Below are 16,805 nucleotides of genomic sequence, written 5' to 3' on the forward strand. Positions count from 1 at the left end.
TCACTGAAAACCGTCTTTCTGACTGCACTGTCGTCAGTAAAACGTGTAGGGGACCTGCATGTGGTGTCTGTCAGCGCGTCGTGTCTTGAGTTCGGACCGAATGACTCTAAAGTCATCCTCAGACCTAGACATGGCTATGTCCCTAAAGTGATAGGCACTCCATTCAGAGCGCAAGTTATTTCGTTGTCAGCTCTCCCAGCATCTGACAGCGAAGGTGATGTGAATCTCCTCTGCCCTGTCAGAGCGCTGAGGTTTTACATAACGCGCTCCGCCTCCTTCAGGCGTTCGGAACAGCTTTTTGTTTCGTTGGTGGGCGCACCAAGGGTCTCGCCTCCTCGAAACAGAGCCTGTCCAGATGGATAGTAGACGCTATAGCGGCCGCTTACGCGTCAAAAGGTCTGCAATGCCCTCTGGGCATCAGGGCTCATTCCACGAGAGGCGTGGCCTCTTCGTGAGCATGGTCCAGTGGAATTTCTATCCATGACATATGTGTAGCGGCGGGCTGGAGCTCCCCGTCTACCTTTGTCAGGTTTTATAACCTAGAAGTTCCTGCCTTGCAGGCTAAACTGTTGTCAGTCTGAAGGAGAGGTGTATTCTGCCCAGATCTCCTGCTCAGATCACTCTCACATGACTCAGCTCTCCTGGTTGAGCTGCACTAAGTAGGGTATGTGCCATGTGCCTATACAGACCGGCGCGCTGCTCTGTATTCCCTATGTGTGCTTATGTACAAGTGATGGCCCGCGTGGCTGGCCACCTTATTTTTTCCACTTATGGGGTTCCCCTGAAAGCTCGGGGGCTCATGTGGATGCTTGGCGCGCACGGCGTTGACAAAGTGTTCCCGTAGCGTAAGCTAAACTTACGCAATACGAGAGAACCTCTCGTAAGAGAACGATACTCGGTTACTAACGTAACCTCGGTTCTCTCTAGAGAGGGAACGAGTATTGCGTAACCGGCCGTGCTCGCGCCACGAGCGACTTCGCTTCAGTCGACGAAAACCAGGGAATTCAGCCTACAGCCCCTAGTGTTATACGCTAAGCCACGCCCATTCTGGCGGGCTGTGACGCTATGAAGGCGCGGGCGCCCTTCATTGGGCGTGACGTCACGCCGGGCTCACTGGTAGGCTGCAGCAGTTGCCCGCAGGGCAGCCAATGAGCACGCGAGATGGCCTGCTCTAGGTCTGCTAGCTGCTGCACTGCGTTGACAAGGAATACAAAATTAAGGATAATTTTTTGGCTTCAGTATCTCGAGAAGTTGAATCTTTCCCGTAGCGTAAGCTAAACTTACGCAATACTCGTTCCCTCTCTAGAGAGAACCGAGGTTACGTTAGTAACCGAGTATCGTTTTAATCCCTCATTTTTTTTATCAGACCTCTCATTTACCCTTCTGTGCTTTTGCCCTTTTTAAAAACGGTCAAAATATCTTATTTTTTCAAAATTAGGAATGAAACAATCGCTCTTAGCAACAGTGATAGCTAGTATGTTTGCTTAGCATAGTGTCAAACAGGACAATCTAAGAGATTAATATAATGTTTTGCTCCAAAATCACTATATATACACACAAACACACGTCAGTTGTGTTTGAAATAACTTGCTTAGTGGTCCCATGTTGCTCCTTAACACAGCCTCTATCAGATTAAAGAATTTTTATAAAATTATATATTTTCTTTCTCACTCTATGTTGATTAGCGTTGCATTATAGATATACATTATTATTACAACATTTTTATTCAGGCTTCTGAACACAGATCATTGCAATTGTGTTCATTGTCTTCATGTTTCATTAGTCAAAACATTTTTATCTGCATGTTATTCAGCTGTAGATATCTGATCCCCATATAAGGGATTTCCTATAAGGGTGCCCTCTGGCCTCCAGTATGAATGAAACAGAAATTACATGAGAGTGTTTTGCGCTCCATATTGCCAACATTACCTCATTCTGGATAAAAATAGAAAAATATACTAAAGTACTTTGTAATGTAGAAACTTGAGTTGTTTTTCAGCAAACTACTTATTTTCTCTTACTTGAGTCATATTGTTTTCTAGTTCTTCTACTTGTACTCAAGTAAATTATTTCTAAAGTAGCAATACTTAAGTAAAGTTTTTTAGTACTCTTTCCATCACTGCAGTACTGTCACGATTCACCTGTCACCTCTGCACTACAGTTCACAGAATCCTTCCTGCTTCCCACCTGCAAACACTTCACAACCATACACATCCGCAAACATTCACCCTCATCAGCTCCACTCCATTTAGGCTTACTCCACACACTCATCTTGGTCTGGCCTAAGACTAGAACCCTCGAATGAATTGTATGATTAACTTACATGTACTACATACCTCTGTGATAGTTACCTTGACTACTTTATTTTTATAATTATCGAGAAATAAAGCTTAAACTTCTGATGTTTCTAAACAGCACAGCAAGTAATGACTTTATGACGTGATTTACTTGCAAGATTGTTTATAATTATCGTATCAGTGATTTGTAGTGTCCATGAGGAAAAAATTCCATTCATTCATTGTTGTAGGAGAGGAAGAATTGTCTAAACTCGTTAAATCATCAAAATCAACAACACGTGCGATCTTGGTGTGCATGGTGCAATCTTACCTGGCCTTGGACAGTTCGTCATCATCTTCTCAGTCGGTGTTTGCTGATATGCTCACCTTGTGCACTCAATCTGTTAATAAACTGTTTGTTTGTAAAATCATCATCCGTCTACGTGTTAGTTTCTCTGACAAGTAGAGTCTAACTTCACACATAACATGGAATTAGTTTAGTCTAAAAAAAAATCTTTACAGGACATACATGTTGCAGTAACATCGTATTTTTTCATTAGGGGTCCATGAGTAACCCTGAATGAGTGGGAAAAACTGAAGCAACATAAAAAAAAGAAGCTTTGAAGGACTCCAGTGGACCGATGTAATTGCAAAAGGAACTGAGGACCAGACACACGTAATGCTCCTTCGCTTTTAAAAGGCACAGACTGAAGGGTTTATGTTTGATACAAGAAAGCCCTGAATTTGTTAACTCTCATAGATTTCACCTGTGTCTAGCCTGTTATAAGTCTGTTTGTTCCCTGCCTTTGTGTTCAGTCTTGAGCCTATGTACTCTGTGCTTCAGTGCTCTGTGATCAGTTCTCAAGTTTGTTCTTTATTATACCTTTTGACCCTTGTGTCTATTTTGTTTCACTGTTTTATGGAAGCTCGGCTTTCCTTGTTTATTTGTACTTTTTCTTCAAGTAAAGATGATATTTTTTGAAAGAAAGACAGGCATCCTGGCTCATTGCTCTTCTCCTCTTGGGTTCAACTGTTAGGCAGTTAGCTCAGTGGTAAATATCGTGCACTTGAGCACTGCAGACCTGGTTTTGATCCCTGCCTAAGGCAGCCTCATTAGTGATGTAATGGAGTCTGGCTGTGGGGATGTGGCTCCAAATCACTATTTTTATCAAAATGATATCGTGGGAAGCACGTCAGAGAAACCTGCAGCACAGCAATGAAATAAGTCTTCAGATAATGCTTGAAATTAAAAAAGACAGTCCTATTGATGTCCTCCAAAAATTCATGTTACAACCAAAAGGGGTTCTACTTTGGTCACACAGGGGAATTGAAATATATCAGGACCGATGCTGGGAGGACAATGTTTATCTCGATGTGACTGGCAGGATCATGTGGAAAGAGAAGGGTTCTCTATGAGTTTGGTGGTCAGGAATCCCCACAAAAACTTCTATATCTTTTTTACCTGTTGCCACGTATCTTACCTGTGACCACACCACAGCCTCAGTTACTTATTTTCTAGTGGCAAGATGCTTTGGAAGGAAAGGTATGCGGTTACCCATCATGATCCTCTGGGTCTATGGTGTTAATGCAGACAATATGCCTGTCATTCGCGAAGAAAAATCTAAAAGGCACCATTAACCACTACTGCAACATTGGAAGTGGAAAAGGGAGAAAAGAAGATTTTGAGGTGCCCATTCTTCATCGTTGCCTTATGCTGCGTTCACACCGGATGCGAATAGCGCGTCAAATTCGCATCTACCGCGTCTAGTTTGACGCTTGACCACTTTGTGTTAATTTGCGTGTCAAGAGTGAAACTGACGCGCGTAAAAACAAAAGTTTGAAGCGAAATTTACGCGCGTCACGCGCTTCAGAATCGAAACCCGTTGGCGGCCATCTTTTTTATGTTGATCGAGCATTCATTGAGAGAGTCATCCCCTCTGTATTTGCTCTGGAGAGCAGAACAGCGGAGTAGGGGTAATCGTCGCCGTATTTGTGTCCACCAGACCCTTCGAAGGCGAACCCAGTGTGGCGAGTTTCACCATTGGCTCGCTCCAGGAGCTGCGCCTGGATGACGGCGGCTTTCAGCGGTACTTCCGCCTGTCCCGCGCCCAGCTTGATGACCTGTTGTCCCGCATCGGAGCGAGGATCACCCTTGCCCTCATCCACCTAATCTGTCATTTATTTTTGTTTTGATGATAAATGGAGCCAGCCTCCAAAAGTGATTAATCTGTCCTGTGATTTTTCTCTCTCTCACACACAACACTGTCCAGACACGAACTTATGCAGTATGTTGGTTGTCTTTACATTATAATAATATTTCATATAATCTAGATATGGAATAAATAGCATTCAATACAAAATGAATATGTCTCAAATATTAAAATCAAGTTTTATGTGATAAAATATTTGCTTTGTTGTGCATTAGAACCACAGTCATATTACAAAATAATTTATTGAAGCATCCAGATACTTAGGCTCCTGATTGGTTAACGCGGCGCGAATTGACGCAGAAGTTCAGATTTTTCAACTCGGGCGGCAGGCGCGAATTCAAACGTGTGAATGCACAAATAGCACTAACTAAATCATTCGTGCTTAACGTGCCATACGCTCAATTCGCGCCATTCGCGCGAACTTGGCGCGTGAATGAGGCTTATTCGCGTCTGCCGCGCTCTACGCCTCATTAGCGCCCCAGGAATTTTTTACGCGGGTAACGCGTCTTTGCATTGACTTAACATTGAAATCACTCGCGCCTAACGCGCTATCCGCGTCCGGTGTGAACGCAGCATTAGCCATGTGATGAAGAATGCCAAGGAAATGTGCACAAAGTACCGTACCTTAACAAAAAAATTTAATAAAACTTTGTGACATTCCTCTTTAAGTGACAGTTGCTATGTGTCTGAAGAACTTTATACAGACTTATTAATGTGCAACACTTTCAAGCAACATCTCAAAAAGGAAAATTAACTTCGGTGGCTGTGCTAAGCTTCCCTGACTTTACTCTCCCTTTCTTTATTCATGCCCTTGCCTGTGACACAGGACTTGGAGCTGTGTTGATGCAGAGAGATCAGCATGGCAGAGATGTGGCTGTGGCATACGCTAGTCAGGCCCTGCATAAATCGCCAGAGAAAGAGTGTCTGGCTGTCATATGGACCCTTGAGCACTTAAGGCCTTGCATCAAGTGTCTCCATGTCACAATCTTCACTGACCACAGTGGGCTTAAGTGGTTAAAGTCCTGTCCCAAACCCACCGGCCGCCTTGCTCAGTGGTCTCTCCGCCTTCAGGGCTTCGATTTCGACATTGTCCACAGATGTTTCTTAAAGGATGAGCCACTTCACTTATCCACATCTGGAAAGTGTGGCTACCCTGAGAATGAATATTGCTGCTTGTCTCCTGCAGAACACTAAGTTTTAAATACTTGTGCTTGTTTCAAATTTCAAATGTTCCTTCATTCTTTGGTACCCTAACCATTAAATAGTGTTGGTAAAAATTTGATCATTTATTTGCTTGTAAAAACTTGTGTTGTTTTAAGAATTTGTTTTATGATAACATTGTTTATTCTGCCTTGGCATGATCCTCAACTAGCTAACCTTAAGGACCTGTGCCATCTATGTGGGGAAATAAACAGTGGTAAAAAAGTGACTAACTGGGTAAGCATTCCAAAAATAGTGCTGTCTATTATCAAACCTTTATTGAATTTGCCATATTAATTGAAGGTGGTATAATGTTCATTTAAGTATTGTTTGATATGGATTACAGAAATACCTATGCTTGACTTCAAAATTAGTTTGTCAACATGTTTAGATTGGCTGTGATGTGTGCCCACTGTGGTTTCACTGTAACTGTGTTCAACGTTCATGGAAACAGAAAAAATACATCTACCTAGTTTTTCAACCTTGAGGAATATACTCACACTGATTTATTGTGACCATTTATTTTATTTAATGTTAGGTTTGAGTTAATTTTCTGAATGCTACATTGTATATTTCTTAACCTAGTTTGTTTGCCAGGTGATTTAAAGATATCTTTATTGTAATTCAATACTACTGCTGAATCAGTTCGAATGCATTAACATTATGAACAGCAGCTATGCTAATTATTTCCCATCTGCCTTTCTGCTGTTATCTCGGGACGCTAGTCCCGAGGTAAATAGCGTTCGTCAGCTCCAGTTTGTATCCAGCCTCTCACGGAGACTTCAGATGCCCCAACGCCTGTGAAGAGACGACTCGACGCCTGTGAAGAGACGACTCAAAGCCGGCGATATGTTATGCCATAAATTAATACATGATTAACTAACTGTATTTTTCTATGTACATTTCCGAAATGCACTTTCTGTAAAGCTGCTTTGAGACAATGTGTATTGTGAAAAGCGCTATACAAATAAATTTGAATTGAATTGAATTGAATTGAAAGTATGTTGGTGAATGTTTTGCAGTGTAGTTAATTTGACATACTGTATTTGTGTTCAAACCATTAGCTAATCTGTCAGGTTTCCGACATAAGTTTTACCAGCACATCTTTATATCATGCTAGAAATATATAAGTAAGGCAAGAGTTGAAGAATCAGCTACGGATAGGTATGGTAGAGTATAATATTAAAAGTAGAGTAGAATGTGGAAATGACCATTGGTAAATTGGTTAAAGTGAGACAGCAGGTGGCAGTAATGCAACACTATGGATGCCAACTGCCGTAAAACACCAAACAAGAAGAAGAAATGCATTTTTCTGGGACCTGGCGACCCTCTTCCCACAGCCTTTCTGTTTCCACGCTCTACCAGCAGGAGATAAACAATGTCTGTGCAAAGAAAACCTCACAAATGCTCTGTTATTGGGTGTACAAACGAATATAAAAGTCTCCATAAACTCCCGGAATCTGAGCAACTGAGGGTGCAGTGGATACATTTCATTTATGAAGGAAATGTGCCAGAGAAAATCGTCAAAATATTATTTATTTGCGCAAATCATTTTACGCCAGACTGCTTCACAAACGAGGGTCAGTTCAACGCTGGATTTGCTAAAAAGTTGTCTCTGAAAAGAGGGTCATTACCAACGCTTCGTGCTCTAACTTCAGACCCAGCACAAGTAAGTTAACTATACTTCATATTTTGGCTGGAGTTCTCTGACTTCATTCACAGAGACTAGAGCTATTTCACCCAGAAAACGCTCACCAACGCACAGTTATTATGCACTGTATATAACATTTAAGGCCATTTCATACTCCGCAGACAAACACCGACAGACACGTTTGTAAATTAACCGTAATAAAACAAAACTATAGTCTGTTCGATCTCCATGCCCCATAATCTCATTCTCTAACTTACTCTACTCAGTGGAGGCGCAAACACGTTAAATCACACCGCAGGAATTAATCAAATTTAAAGTAACACTGGATATTCTTCATTGTAAAAATTAAATGCAGAAAAATGCTTACAATTTAAGTTATAAACCTTATTCAGTCAAGAGCAGAGAGTGTCTTGCTTTTGTTCTTTTATTAACTTGACAGACAGCAGCAGGATTATTGAATTTCTGTCATTTTAAGAGTTTATGAACATATCCGATTCACTGTTAAAGTACAAGCATTATTTTTATTTTCAACAAACCATATTATAGATGCATGCATCATCAGATTTGAAATGAACCGTGGTGCAAGTGTGTGCCAAACCATGGAGAATGGATTAAAAAATTATACCGATTGATTCATATGATTACTGTCACAATGTGTCATATCTTTTTAAAGCTTGAAAATATTGATTGTATAGGATTTCAATGTATAGACCAAAAAAGTATATAATTAAAAAATATATATCTAAATGACATTGCAGATTTTCCAGTGGTATCAAATATCAATATTTTTCAAGGTATTAAGTTAAAAAATTCCAGTATTGTGACAAGCCTATTTTATAATGTAATGATTTCAGTTTCCAAATTAATGTAGAAGCAACATAAAGACACTGCATTTTTAAATACTTGTTTAATGACGTCTTTTTATGAATGAAGGCCAGTATCACTAATATTAATACTGCTACTGATGTCTCCCCCAATTTTAAAAATTAATTATAGCCATTCAACATTACAGTGTATTGAAAGCTATTTTTATTTATTTATTTATTTACATTTATTAGGCTTCAAAAATATAAAACTTTTAATTTAAGTGAATTTAAACAATCCTCACATAAACCTATAATGGTAACTGGTAGGAAATATACAGAAATTGAATAAAGCTATCAAACAGTCTGCACTACGTATATCATAAATTAAATTTAAATGAATCGTTATTAAAGCTACAACTGTTCTTTAGTCAAGAAATATGTAGCAAGTATTTTCTGTTATGTTTGTTCTTTGATTTACTTTAATGACACGCAGCATTAGTGGCTGCTGTCCCTTTAAAACTTGTCACGGTTGAATGGTTGAAAAGCGTTTGTATGAATAAGAGCTTGATTCTATAATGTAACACTAGTGTAAGGATGACAGCAAAAAATGGATGCTTCGTTAATTGCGTTAAATATTTTAAACTGGACAACAATTAGCCTAACCGCATGTTAATGCGTTAAAGTTGACAGCTTAAGTATATTCTAAATTTTTAATTTCAGTGCACAGAGGAACTATCAATAACAGCGCATATGATATCCCCGCATTAACGTGAATTACTGATGTAACATAAACGTTTGTAAAACAAATCTTCCCCCATCCTTTTTTTACTCAAAGCAGTAAGAATGACAGACAATCTGCATTAATTAGGACTGGGTATCGTTCAAAAATATTGATACCTTGACTTCGATACCGGTTTCTGAATGATACTTTTTCCGATACCAATTTTATGAAATCCATTCTAGCAAGATTCCATTACATATTACCAAAAAAAAAATCTTTGTTTTTATTTTTTCAATTTGTTAGCTTTTTTTTTTACAGACTCAAAGGCGGAATATATGCCTCACACTCAAGCACACAAAGCACTGGCAAAAGTAGCCCAATGATTATGAATGTGTCTGGTGGGAAAAAACAAAGGGGACATTTTAATTGTTTATTAACAATTCAGTGTTGGCTGCAAAGATAATGATGACATTGCTTACTCTTCATCTTCGCAGTATAGTGAATGTGTGCGCCTATAGAGAGAAATACACCTTTCGTTTGGATTACATAGCCTAATCAGAGAGCTTTTTTTTTATTTTATTTTAATTGGTTTGTTTAAAGTAGACATTTCAAGGTTTCTATAGGCCTATTTCTCGTGTCTGTGAGGCAAGTAGTCTAGCTATACGCTAAGATTCGATTCATTTGTGACGCGCTCCAGTTCTTCTTGCAATCAAAGACGGAGCAACTTTCTGCTCGTAAGTTTATTGCACTGTTAAGTGCTTCATCAAATTTGTCATGTTGTCTTGGAAGCAATTATGGTTGCAAATATTGCTTCGCGCTGTTGGCATCGAGCCTGGTTAAATGTAGCCACACTTTTGATCTTTTCCCACATCTCCTACATCTATGGGGTTGGGAAGCTTACCCACTACAACCTCACGTGTGAGCCGTGCGTATCCAGATTAAACTAGTGTCTAACCTTGATGCCTCGCCACAGCCAATTATACTGCATGTTTATTGGCTCACTGCTGTTGACGACATTAACCCCTAAGGCATCAAAATTTGTACCGAACGACAAGACATTTTTTGATACTTGATGGTATCGAGGCAATTCGGTCGCTGCCTAAAAAGTATCAAACTCGACACTAGGGATGACACGATTACCGGTTTTACGATAAACCACAATAAAATGTCCTGACGGTTAGTATTATTTTTTTCAAATATAGTTATCATTAAAACCGAGTTTGATTATCACGATTTTTGAAAACTCGTGGTAAATCCTGTCCAGGCAATATCAGTCTGACAGCCGCAGCATGCATGTTTTCTTGTACGTGAAGACATGGCAGAAGGCAGTGGCAGCGCTCGGGAGGTTCATCTCCCAAAAATCCTCCCCGCCACGGCAGCAGCTTCTCCATGATATATTCTCCTTATTCCAAGACATTGGAAGCTATTCGATAGCTTAATGTGAGATACAAATTAATATTTAAGTTGTTAAAGTTAATGCAAACTCATCTCTCCTCTAGGGGTGGTCGATTCCGGGTTTTTTTGAGTCGACAATCGACAAAAAAATTTTATTTTATTTTTATAACAGTAAAAGCTCTTTTTCATGTAGTCGCAATGTTATATTGTCATGTTTATCAAAGTAAAAGTGATAAAAAAACGTAGACCCCACTTCATTGATTGTATAGGCTTGTGTTTAACTTTATTCTCGTACAAACAGACGCTGTATTAAGCAGTCCATAAAGTATTAAATCGAAAAGTATCTGAAATGTCTCTCTATTTGACACATATTGCATTTATTTCACTTTAGCTGTGGTAAAGTATGCAAACACAGCAAGAGCTTCACTACGAGAAGCAAAAATAGTGTCTGACCGACAAGTCTCCGTTTTCAGCTCCTCCCCGCCCGACTCTCGCCGATCGGTTACATCCAGCCGCGGTCCACACCTTTGTGGTGCTTTGAAAAAAATACAGAGTTGATACTGGAAGTCTAAACCGGTCCTGGAGTCAATTCCGACACTAGGGCTATTAAGATTTGAGGAATCGACTCTTTTGGAGTCTACTCCCCATCACTACTCTCCTCAATCATTCTCCATTTGGCATTCAAATTGCACGTCACGTTCGGTTAAGACAGTAACACAAGGAAACTCACTCCAAGACCAAGGTTCCCATTATTATGCTTTATTTATAAAACGGGTCTATGGGTCTTATCTTTTACATAAAAGTACGTTATCTTGCAGGAGTTTATTTCTGTTTCTGAATCATTATCTTTCTACTGGGACTTTTAGATCCCAACACTGGAGTAGAGCACTATAAATTGTTCTTCACACGCACAGTAACTGAAATTTGAAACGTTTCAAATAAAAGACTCAGTAAACTGTTGTATAGATATTAGAGTTGAGCCGGATACTCGGCTGAAACGAGTATCCGGTACGGATAAAGCACGTTTGCCGAGTACGAGTGTTATACGAGTAATACGAGTCAATATCTGTGCTCGGATTGAACAAAATCCTCATTGGGTAGCTGACTGTCTGCGTTCTGTGATAGGCTAGTCACAGCGCTCCTCCACACATACAGATTTATCGTGTTACTCTGTCCCGCTCTGCTCACTCACACACAGAACACAGAGAAGAGAACAGCTCTCTCTCTGTCTCTCCCTCAGTCACTCAGGTTCGTGGGCGTGTCTTTTCCGTTAACGTTTAGGGTTTCTTCAGCTTCAGATTTGTACTTACTTATTAACCAGTAGAGTTCTGTTAAACGTGGGGTTTGTTCAGACGTGGTGCTTGGTAGAATGCGACTCGCGTTGCGTCTCTGCCTGTTGGAGATTTTTTTTTCTTTTTTAAACCGTCAGCTCAGCTTGCTCTAACCAGTTTTATTACTTCACGCATTGAGTGTGTGACACTGTCTTGCTGTATTTCATAAAAAAATAAAGGAAGTAGTGGTATAAAACTAATAAAGTAAACTATATTACAAATTAATAATTAGCTACACACACACACTCTCTCCCTCTCTCTGCCGGCCATCTGAGTTTTTTTTTTTTTAAACCGTCTGCTGGCTTTTTTAAACTGTCTGGTTTTTTTTGGACTTTACGCACTGAGTGTCTGACATCTTGCTGTATTTTATATAAAAAAATAAAGGTAGTTGTGGTATAAATAAATAATATTTTCAAATTAAGATACACACACAAACACACACACACACACACAAACACCCCCCCCCCCCCCTCTCCCTCTCTCTATCTCTCTCCCTCTTTCTCCCTCTCTCATGATCAGTGATACAGAATAATGAGTGATACAGAGAGTACTTCAGCTAACACTGCACCACCAGTCAGAGTTTGCTTAACCTTGCAGGACAGTGAGGGTCAAATCAGTGACAATGAAAACAGTGACTGTAGCACCCCCCTTTCCCCCACTGAGACCAATATTGCATCTGGGGATGGAGGTCCTCCTCCACCAAAGATCAAGAGGACTTCTGCAGTATGGAACTCTTTCACTGTATCTGAAAATGATCCCTCCAAAGCCATTTGCAAGCTATGCAAGTCCAAGCTAAGCAGAGGTAGAGATGCAAAACATTACAACACAACATCTCTACATAACCATCTGCTATATGTTCATCACATGAGAAAACCCACTGTATCAGGCACCTCCTCCTCCTCTCCTCTTCCTTCTCGGGTCACTGGTGTTCAGCTGGGTGCTGCTAAGGGCTCACATTCATCTTCCTCTTCAACAATACTCACTGCATTTGCAGCAAAGCAGCCATTCTCAGCAAACCATCCCCGGTCAAAACAAATTACAGAGATGATTGGTAAAATGATCTGCACTGATCTTGAACCTTTCTCTGTGGTGGAGAGGAGAGGCTTCAAGACACTTGTTGGCTTTTTAGAGCCCAAGTATAAGATCCCATCGAGGCACTATTTCAGTCGAACTGTAGTGCCTGAGCTGTATGAGGCAATGAGAGGGGAGTTGGTCCAGTCACTGAAGGCAGCTGAAGGAGGTGTCATCAACCTCACTACAGATCTCTGGACCAGCAATCACAACGCGCATGCATATCTCTGTCTTACTGGGCACTGGTGTGAACGTGTAGGGGAAGCTTCAGTACAGAGGAAAGCAGGGCTGCTAAATGTTGGTGTGCTGGACATTGAGCACACATCAAACAACATTCTGTGCTGCCTTAAGGAAAAGATGAGAGAGTGGGAAGAGTCTGTTGGTCAGTCTGTCACAATACGGTTTGTTGTTTCAGATAATGCAGCGAACATGGTGAAAGCTTTGACTGAATATGGGCACATCCGTTGCGTGTCCCATACGCTTCACTTGGTGGTGATCAAAGCACTGGAGAAGGACAGGGTTGTGACATCCCTTCTCTCCAAAGCCAGGAGCATATCTGGCCATGTTCATCGCTCAAGCAAAGCCAGCAACAGACTACATGAGCTGCAAACACAGTTGAACCTCCCCCAGCACACGCTCATAACAGATGTAAAAACAAGGTGGAACTATACGTTCTACATGCTCCAGCGGCTGGTGGAGCAGCGCAGGGCTGTGCAGATTATGACACAGGAGTCTAACATGGGTAAAGCTCCAACAATCATCTATCCAAATGAGTGGGGGTTAGCATCAGACATGCTCACTGTTCTTATTCCTTTTGAGGAGGTCACACGGGCGCTCTCAAAACACAGCGCCTCCATCTCTGAGGTCATCCCCCTCCTGCATGGCCTGTGCTCCATCATCAGGTCACTGCATGCTGGTGAGGAATCTGAGGATGAATCTGATCAGTTCATGGCTGGTGATGATGATCAGGATGCCACAGTGGGGCTGAGCCAAGATGTTGCGGCTGAGTCCAGGGAAAGGTTAGGCACAGCAGCAAGGAAACTGGCAGCCAATCTGAGCAAAGAACTAAAATGGCGTTTTGAACCAATTTTTGCAAACTCCACATTTCTGCTTGCCACTCTCCTTGACCCCAGATATAAGGACAGCTGTTTTCCAAACAATGTTGATGTGGAGACACTGAAGAGGACATTACTCCTCAGGATGGAGCTCTGTGACCCTGTGGCTACACCTGCAAGAAACACAGAAGAGACACCTGCCACCAGCAGCACTTCAGTCTTGTCTTTCCTGCAGAAAAAGAAATCGGCTATTCCAATGAGGACACATTTACCATCAGGTGATGTGGAGGCCTACCTGGCAGATGGGGACATCAGCCTTACCGATGACCCAATGAAATACTGGTCAGACAAGCTTCAGTGCTGGCCCAATCTTACACGCTTTGCACTGCAGCATCTCAGTTGTCCACCTACAAGTGTCCAGTCTGAGCGTGTTTTTAGCACAGCTGGAAATGTGGTCAGTCCACAACGTGCAAACTTAGACCCTAGCCATGTGGAACAACTGGTCTTCATTAAAGTCAATGCAGATCTGAAAAACAGCGTTGGACTATTTGATTCGTAGAACACAGTCCCCCGACCCCCCCTCTCTCTTTCTCTCTTTCTCTCTTTCTCTCTCTCTCTCTCTCTCTCTCTCTCTCTCTCTCTCTCTCTCTCTCTCTCTCTCTCTCTCTGTCTCTCTCTTACTCACACACACACCTGGTGTGGAAATAAAAAATAAAAAAAAGAACAAAAAAAATCACACTTATAAAAAAATTAAAAGGTAAAAAAAGAAAGTTATGTTGAGTATGAAAACTCTTGTTCATTACATTTTACTTAATAATTACAACCACATGTGTTGTATTCATTATTGCAAAACTTGTTCTGTATATAGTTCGTTTGTTATCGTGATCAAAAAAACCATTGATCTAAAGCTCAATGCTGATACGGTCATGTAAATATAGTTTTCTAGTCAGCAATAAATATAACAATTTCTGATCAACCCATATCAATTGCATGCTTAAAATAACATACCCGTTAAAGCCCCGCCCATTTCAAGACAACCCGACCCACTTCCGGTTTAGGCCCCGCCCAGTCCGGGTACAGATACAGATACAGATAATTCATATGGTTAACAGATACAGATACAGATACAGATAATGCTGTACTCGCTCATCCCTAATAGATATGATGCACTACTCATCAATATCTCTTTCCCTTGTGCTTTGAACTTTTCAATGCGAAGCGCTGCGCACTATAACTCTGTTGCTTCAAGCACATTTTTCTGAGTGCTTGAAGTGCTTGAGTGCTTGAAGCGCATATGAGTGCTTTGCCGTTCTGTATTGGAGCCTTTAATATTAGGCAGCAAATAGGCTAATACTTTTGCACAATGAAAGATCATTAATAGCCTTTCTTGTTCTGTCCTATCTACCATATGTTGTTGCCTCATTAAAAAGATGTGGATTTTAAGTGTATTATATACTATTAAATGAAAAGACATTTCTTTCTTTTTATTTTATAGTATAAATGCATTTAAAAACAAAACTATTCAGTGTTGGGCAGTAGCTACTAGTAACTACATTTCTCAGTAGCGTGGTGGTAGCGTCGCTGTTTTCTGAATCAAATAGCTTTTCAGTAGCGAAGCTCTTTTTTTGATCAAGTAGTGCGGTAGCGTCCACACAAGCTAACGTTACATTTTCCCAAGCATTTCTCAAGCTCAAATTGGAAATACAACTGCTAAGTATCACTGATGCTGGATCAGTTAGTGACGGTGACTACTTCTTCTTGTTTTACAGTGGTTGGCAACCATTGGCCATATGAAAACATTGACTGAATCGCGATATCCATGTATAAAAACAAAATTTACTGTATAACGCAGAATTTCATGGAATTTGTCAGATCTTGGATGAAAAGAAGGTAAGTAAACTTAAATAAAACCGCGATATAGACTAGTGTCTGTGAATATTAAACCGCTTAAAGACTATTTAAAAAGGAATCATGCATGTTCTGCGTGTCTCTGTGAATGAATGGCTCAGACACGCAGATTCATTTACCACACTGAAGCACCCATGACGCTTGCGATGTTTTCAATAATGGATCGATGAACTTCATCTACACACAGCTGCTCTGAGAGTCACTTTAGCAGCATTTTAGCTTGATTTGAGAAAAACTATCGTAATATATAAAAATAAATAAAAAACAGAGACTCAAAGGTCTAGCTACATGGCAACCTGTCAAAATAAAAGGTTGGTTTAACCTTTGAAGAAAGTTTTGCTTCAATCATTAGGCCTACATTTTAAATAATTGGTCATTACAATTTAAACCATTAAAAAAAAAAACTATTTCATAGTGCCCTTAATGTAATTCATTTAAAAATGTTGTTAAATTATTGTTAAATTATATACGTTTCATGATTTCGATTAATTACAAATTTTTGATTAGTTCAATTTTATTTAACCATTAAAATTGGAGTCCAGAAAAATTTAAACAAAATAAAACTAAATTTGGAATTTCATAGGGCCCTAAAAACCAGCTTTTTGGTGCGTTACCACCACCTTCTGCTCCGTGTGGTGTGACATCACGTACCAATATCAATCCTTGGGCTGACACGTGAGAAATTGAAAAAGATGCACACACTCTTGACACCTGGTTTTGTTATAGTTTTATATAGTTATATGGTTTTATATAGTTATGTTTTTTTTTTTTTGTGGCAAAAATGGTTTGGAACAGTTGTTGAATAAACAATTGAACTGACAAATTATGCATGCCTATATGTTTGATTGACAATTTTATTGATCACTAAGATAGCATTGACTTGGAATTAAGTTGGTTCAATATAAAAATTAAATTTGAAAAAGTAGCTTAGATATAGTAAAATACTTTTGCCATATTGCTGTAGCTTAGCTTGCTACATTTCCAAGGGTGGTAGCTTAAGTGTAGTGAAGCTAAATTTAATATAGAGTAACTGCTAGCTTAGCTCACTACATTTTCTAAGTAGCTTGCCCAACACTGGATATATTTCTGTGAGGCAAGTACCATATACGCTGAGTTTCGGTTTATTTATGAGACCAGCTCCACTTCACGCGCCGCCACCTCCATGTCCTGATTATATTGTC

The 16,805-nt window shown here is 40.2% G+C and overlaps 2 protein-coding genes across 2 annotated transcripts in view; both read left to right on the top strand.

The window, feature by feature from the left end:
• The window catches only part of LOC143750494 (uncharacterized), an 84,101-nt gene that overhangs the window by 51,966 nt on the left and 15,330 nt on the right, over nucleotides 1-16,805 (top strand). The gene's annotated exons all lie outside the window — the stretch shown is intronic.
• LOC143751567 (uncharacterized) overlaps nucleotides 6,940-16,805 on the top strand; it is a 66,067-nt gene continuing 56,201 nt past the window's right edge. Inside the window, exon 1 of the mRNA XM_077244177.1 lies at nucleotides 6,940-7,355. Within this exon, the coding sequence (XP_077100292.1) occupies nucleotides 7,065-7,355 (291 nt within the window). The 5' untranslated portion in view covers nucleotides 6,940-7,064. The remainder of the gene's footprint in view (nucleotides 7,356-16,805) is intronic.

The sequence above is a fragment of the Siphateles boraxobius genome, unplaced genomic scaffold, assembly GCF_051911475.1.
Source record: "Siphateles boraxobius isolate OS27281-9 unplaced genomic scaffold, OSU_SipBor_1 1, whole genome shotgun sequence".
Lineage (NCBI taxonomy): Eukaryota > Metazoa > Chordata > Actinopteri > Cypriniformes > Leuciscidae > Siphateles > Siphateles boraxobius.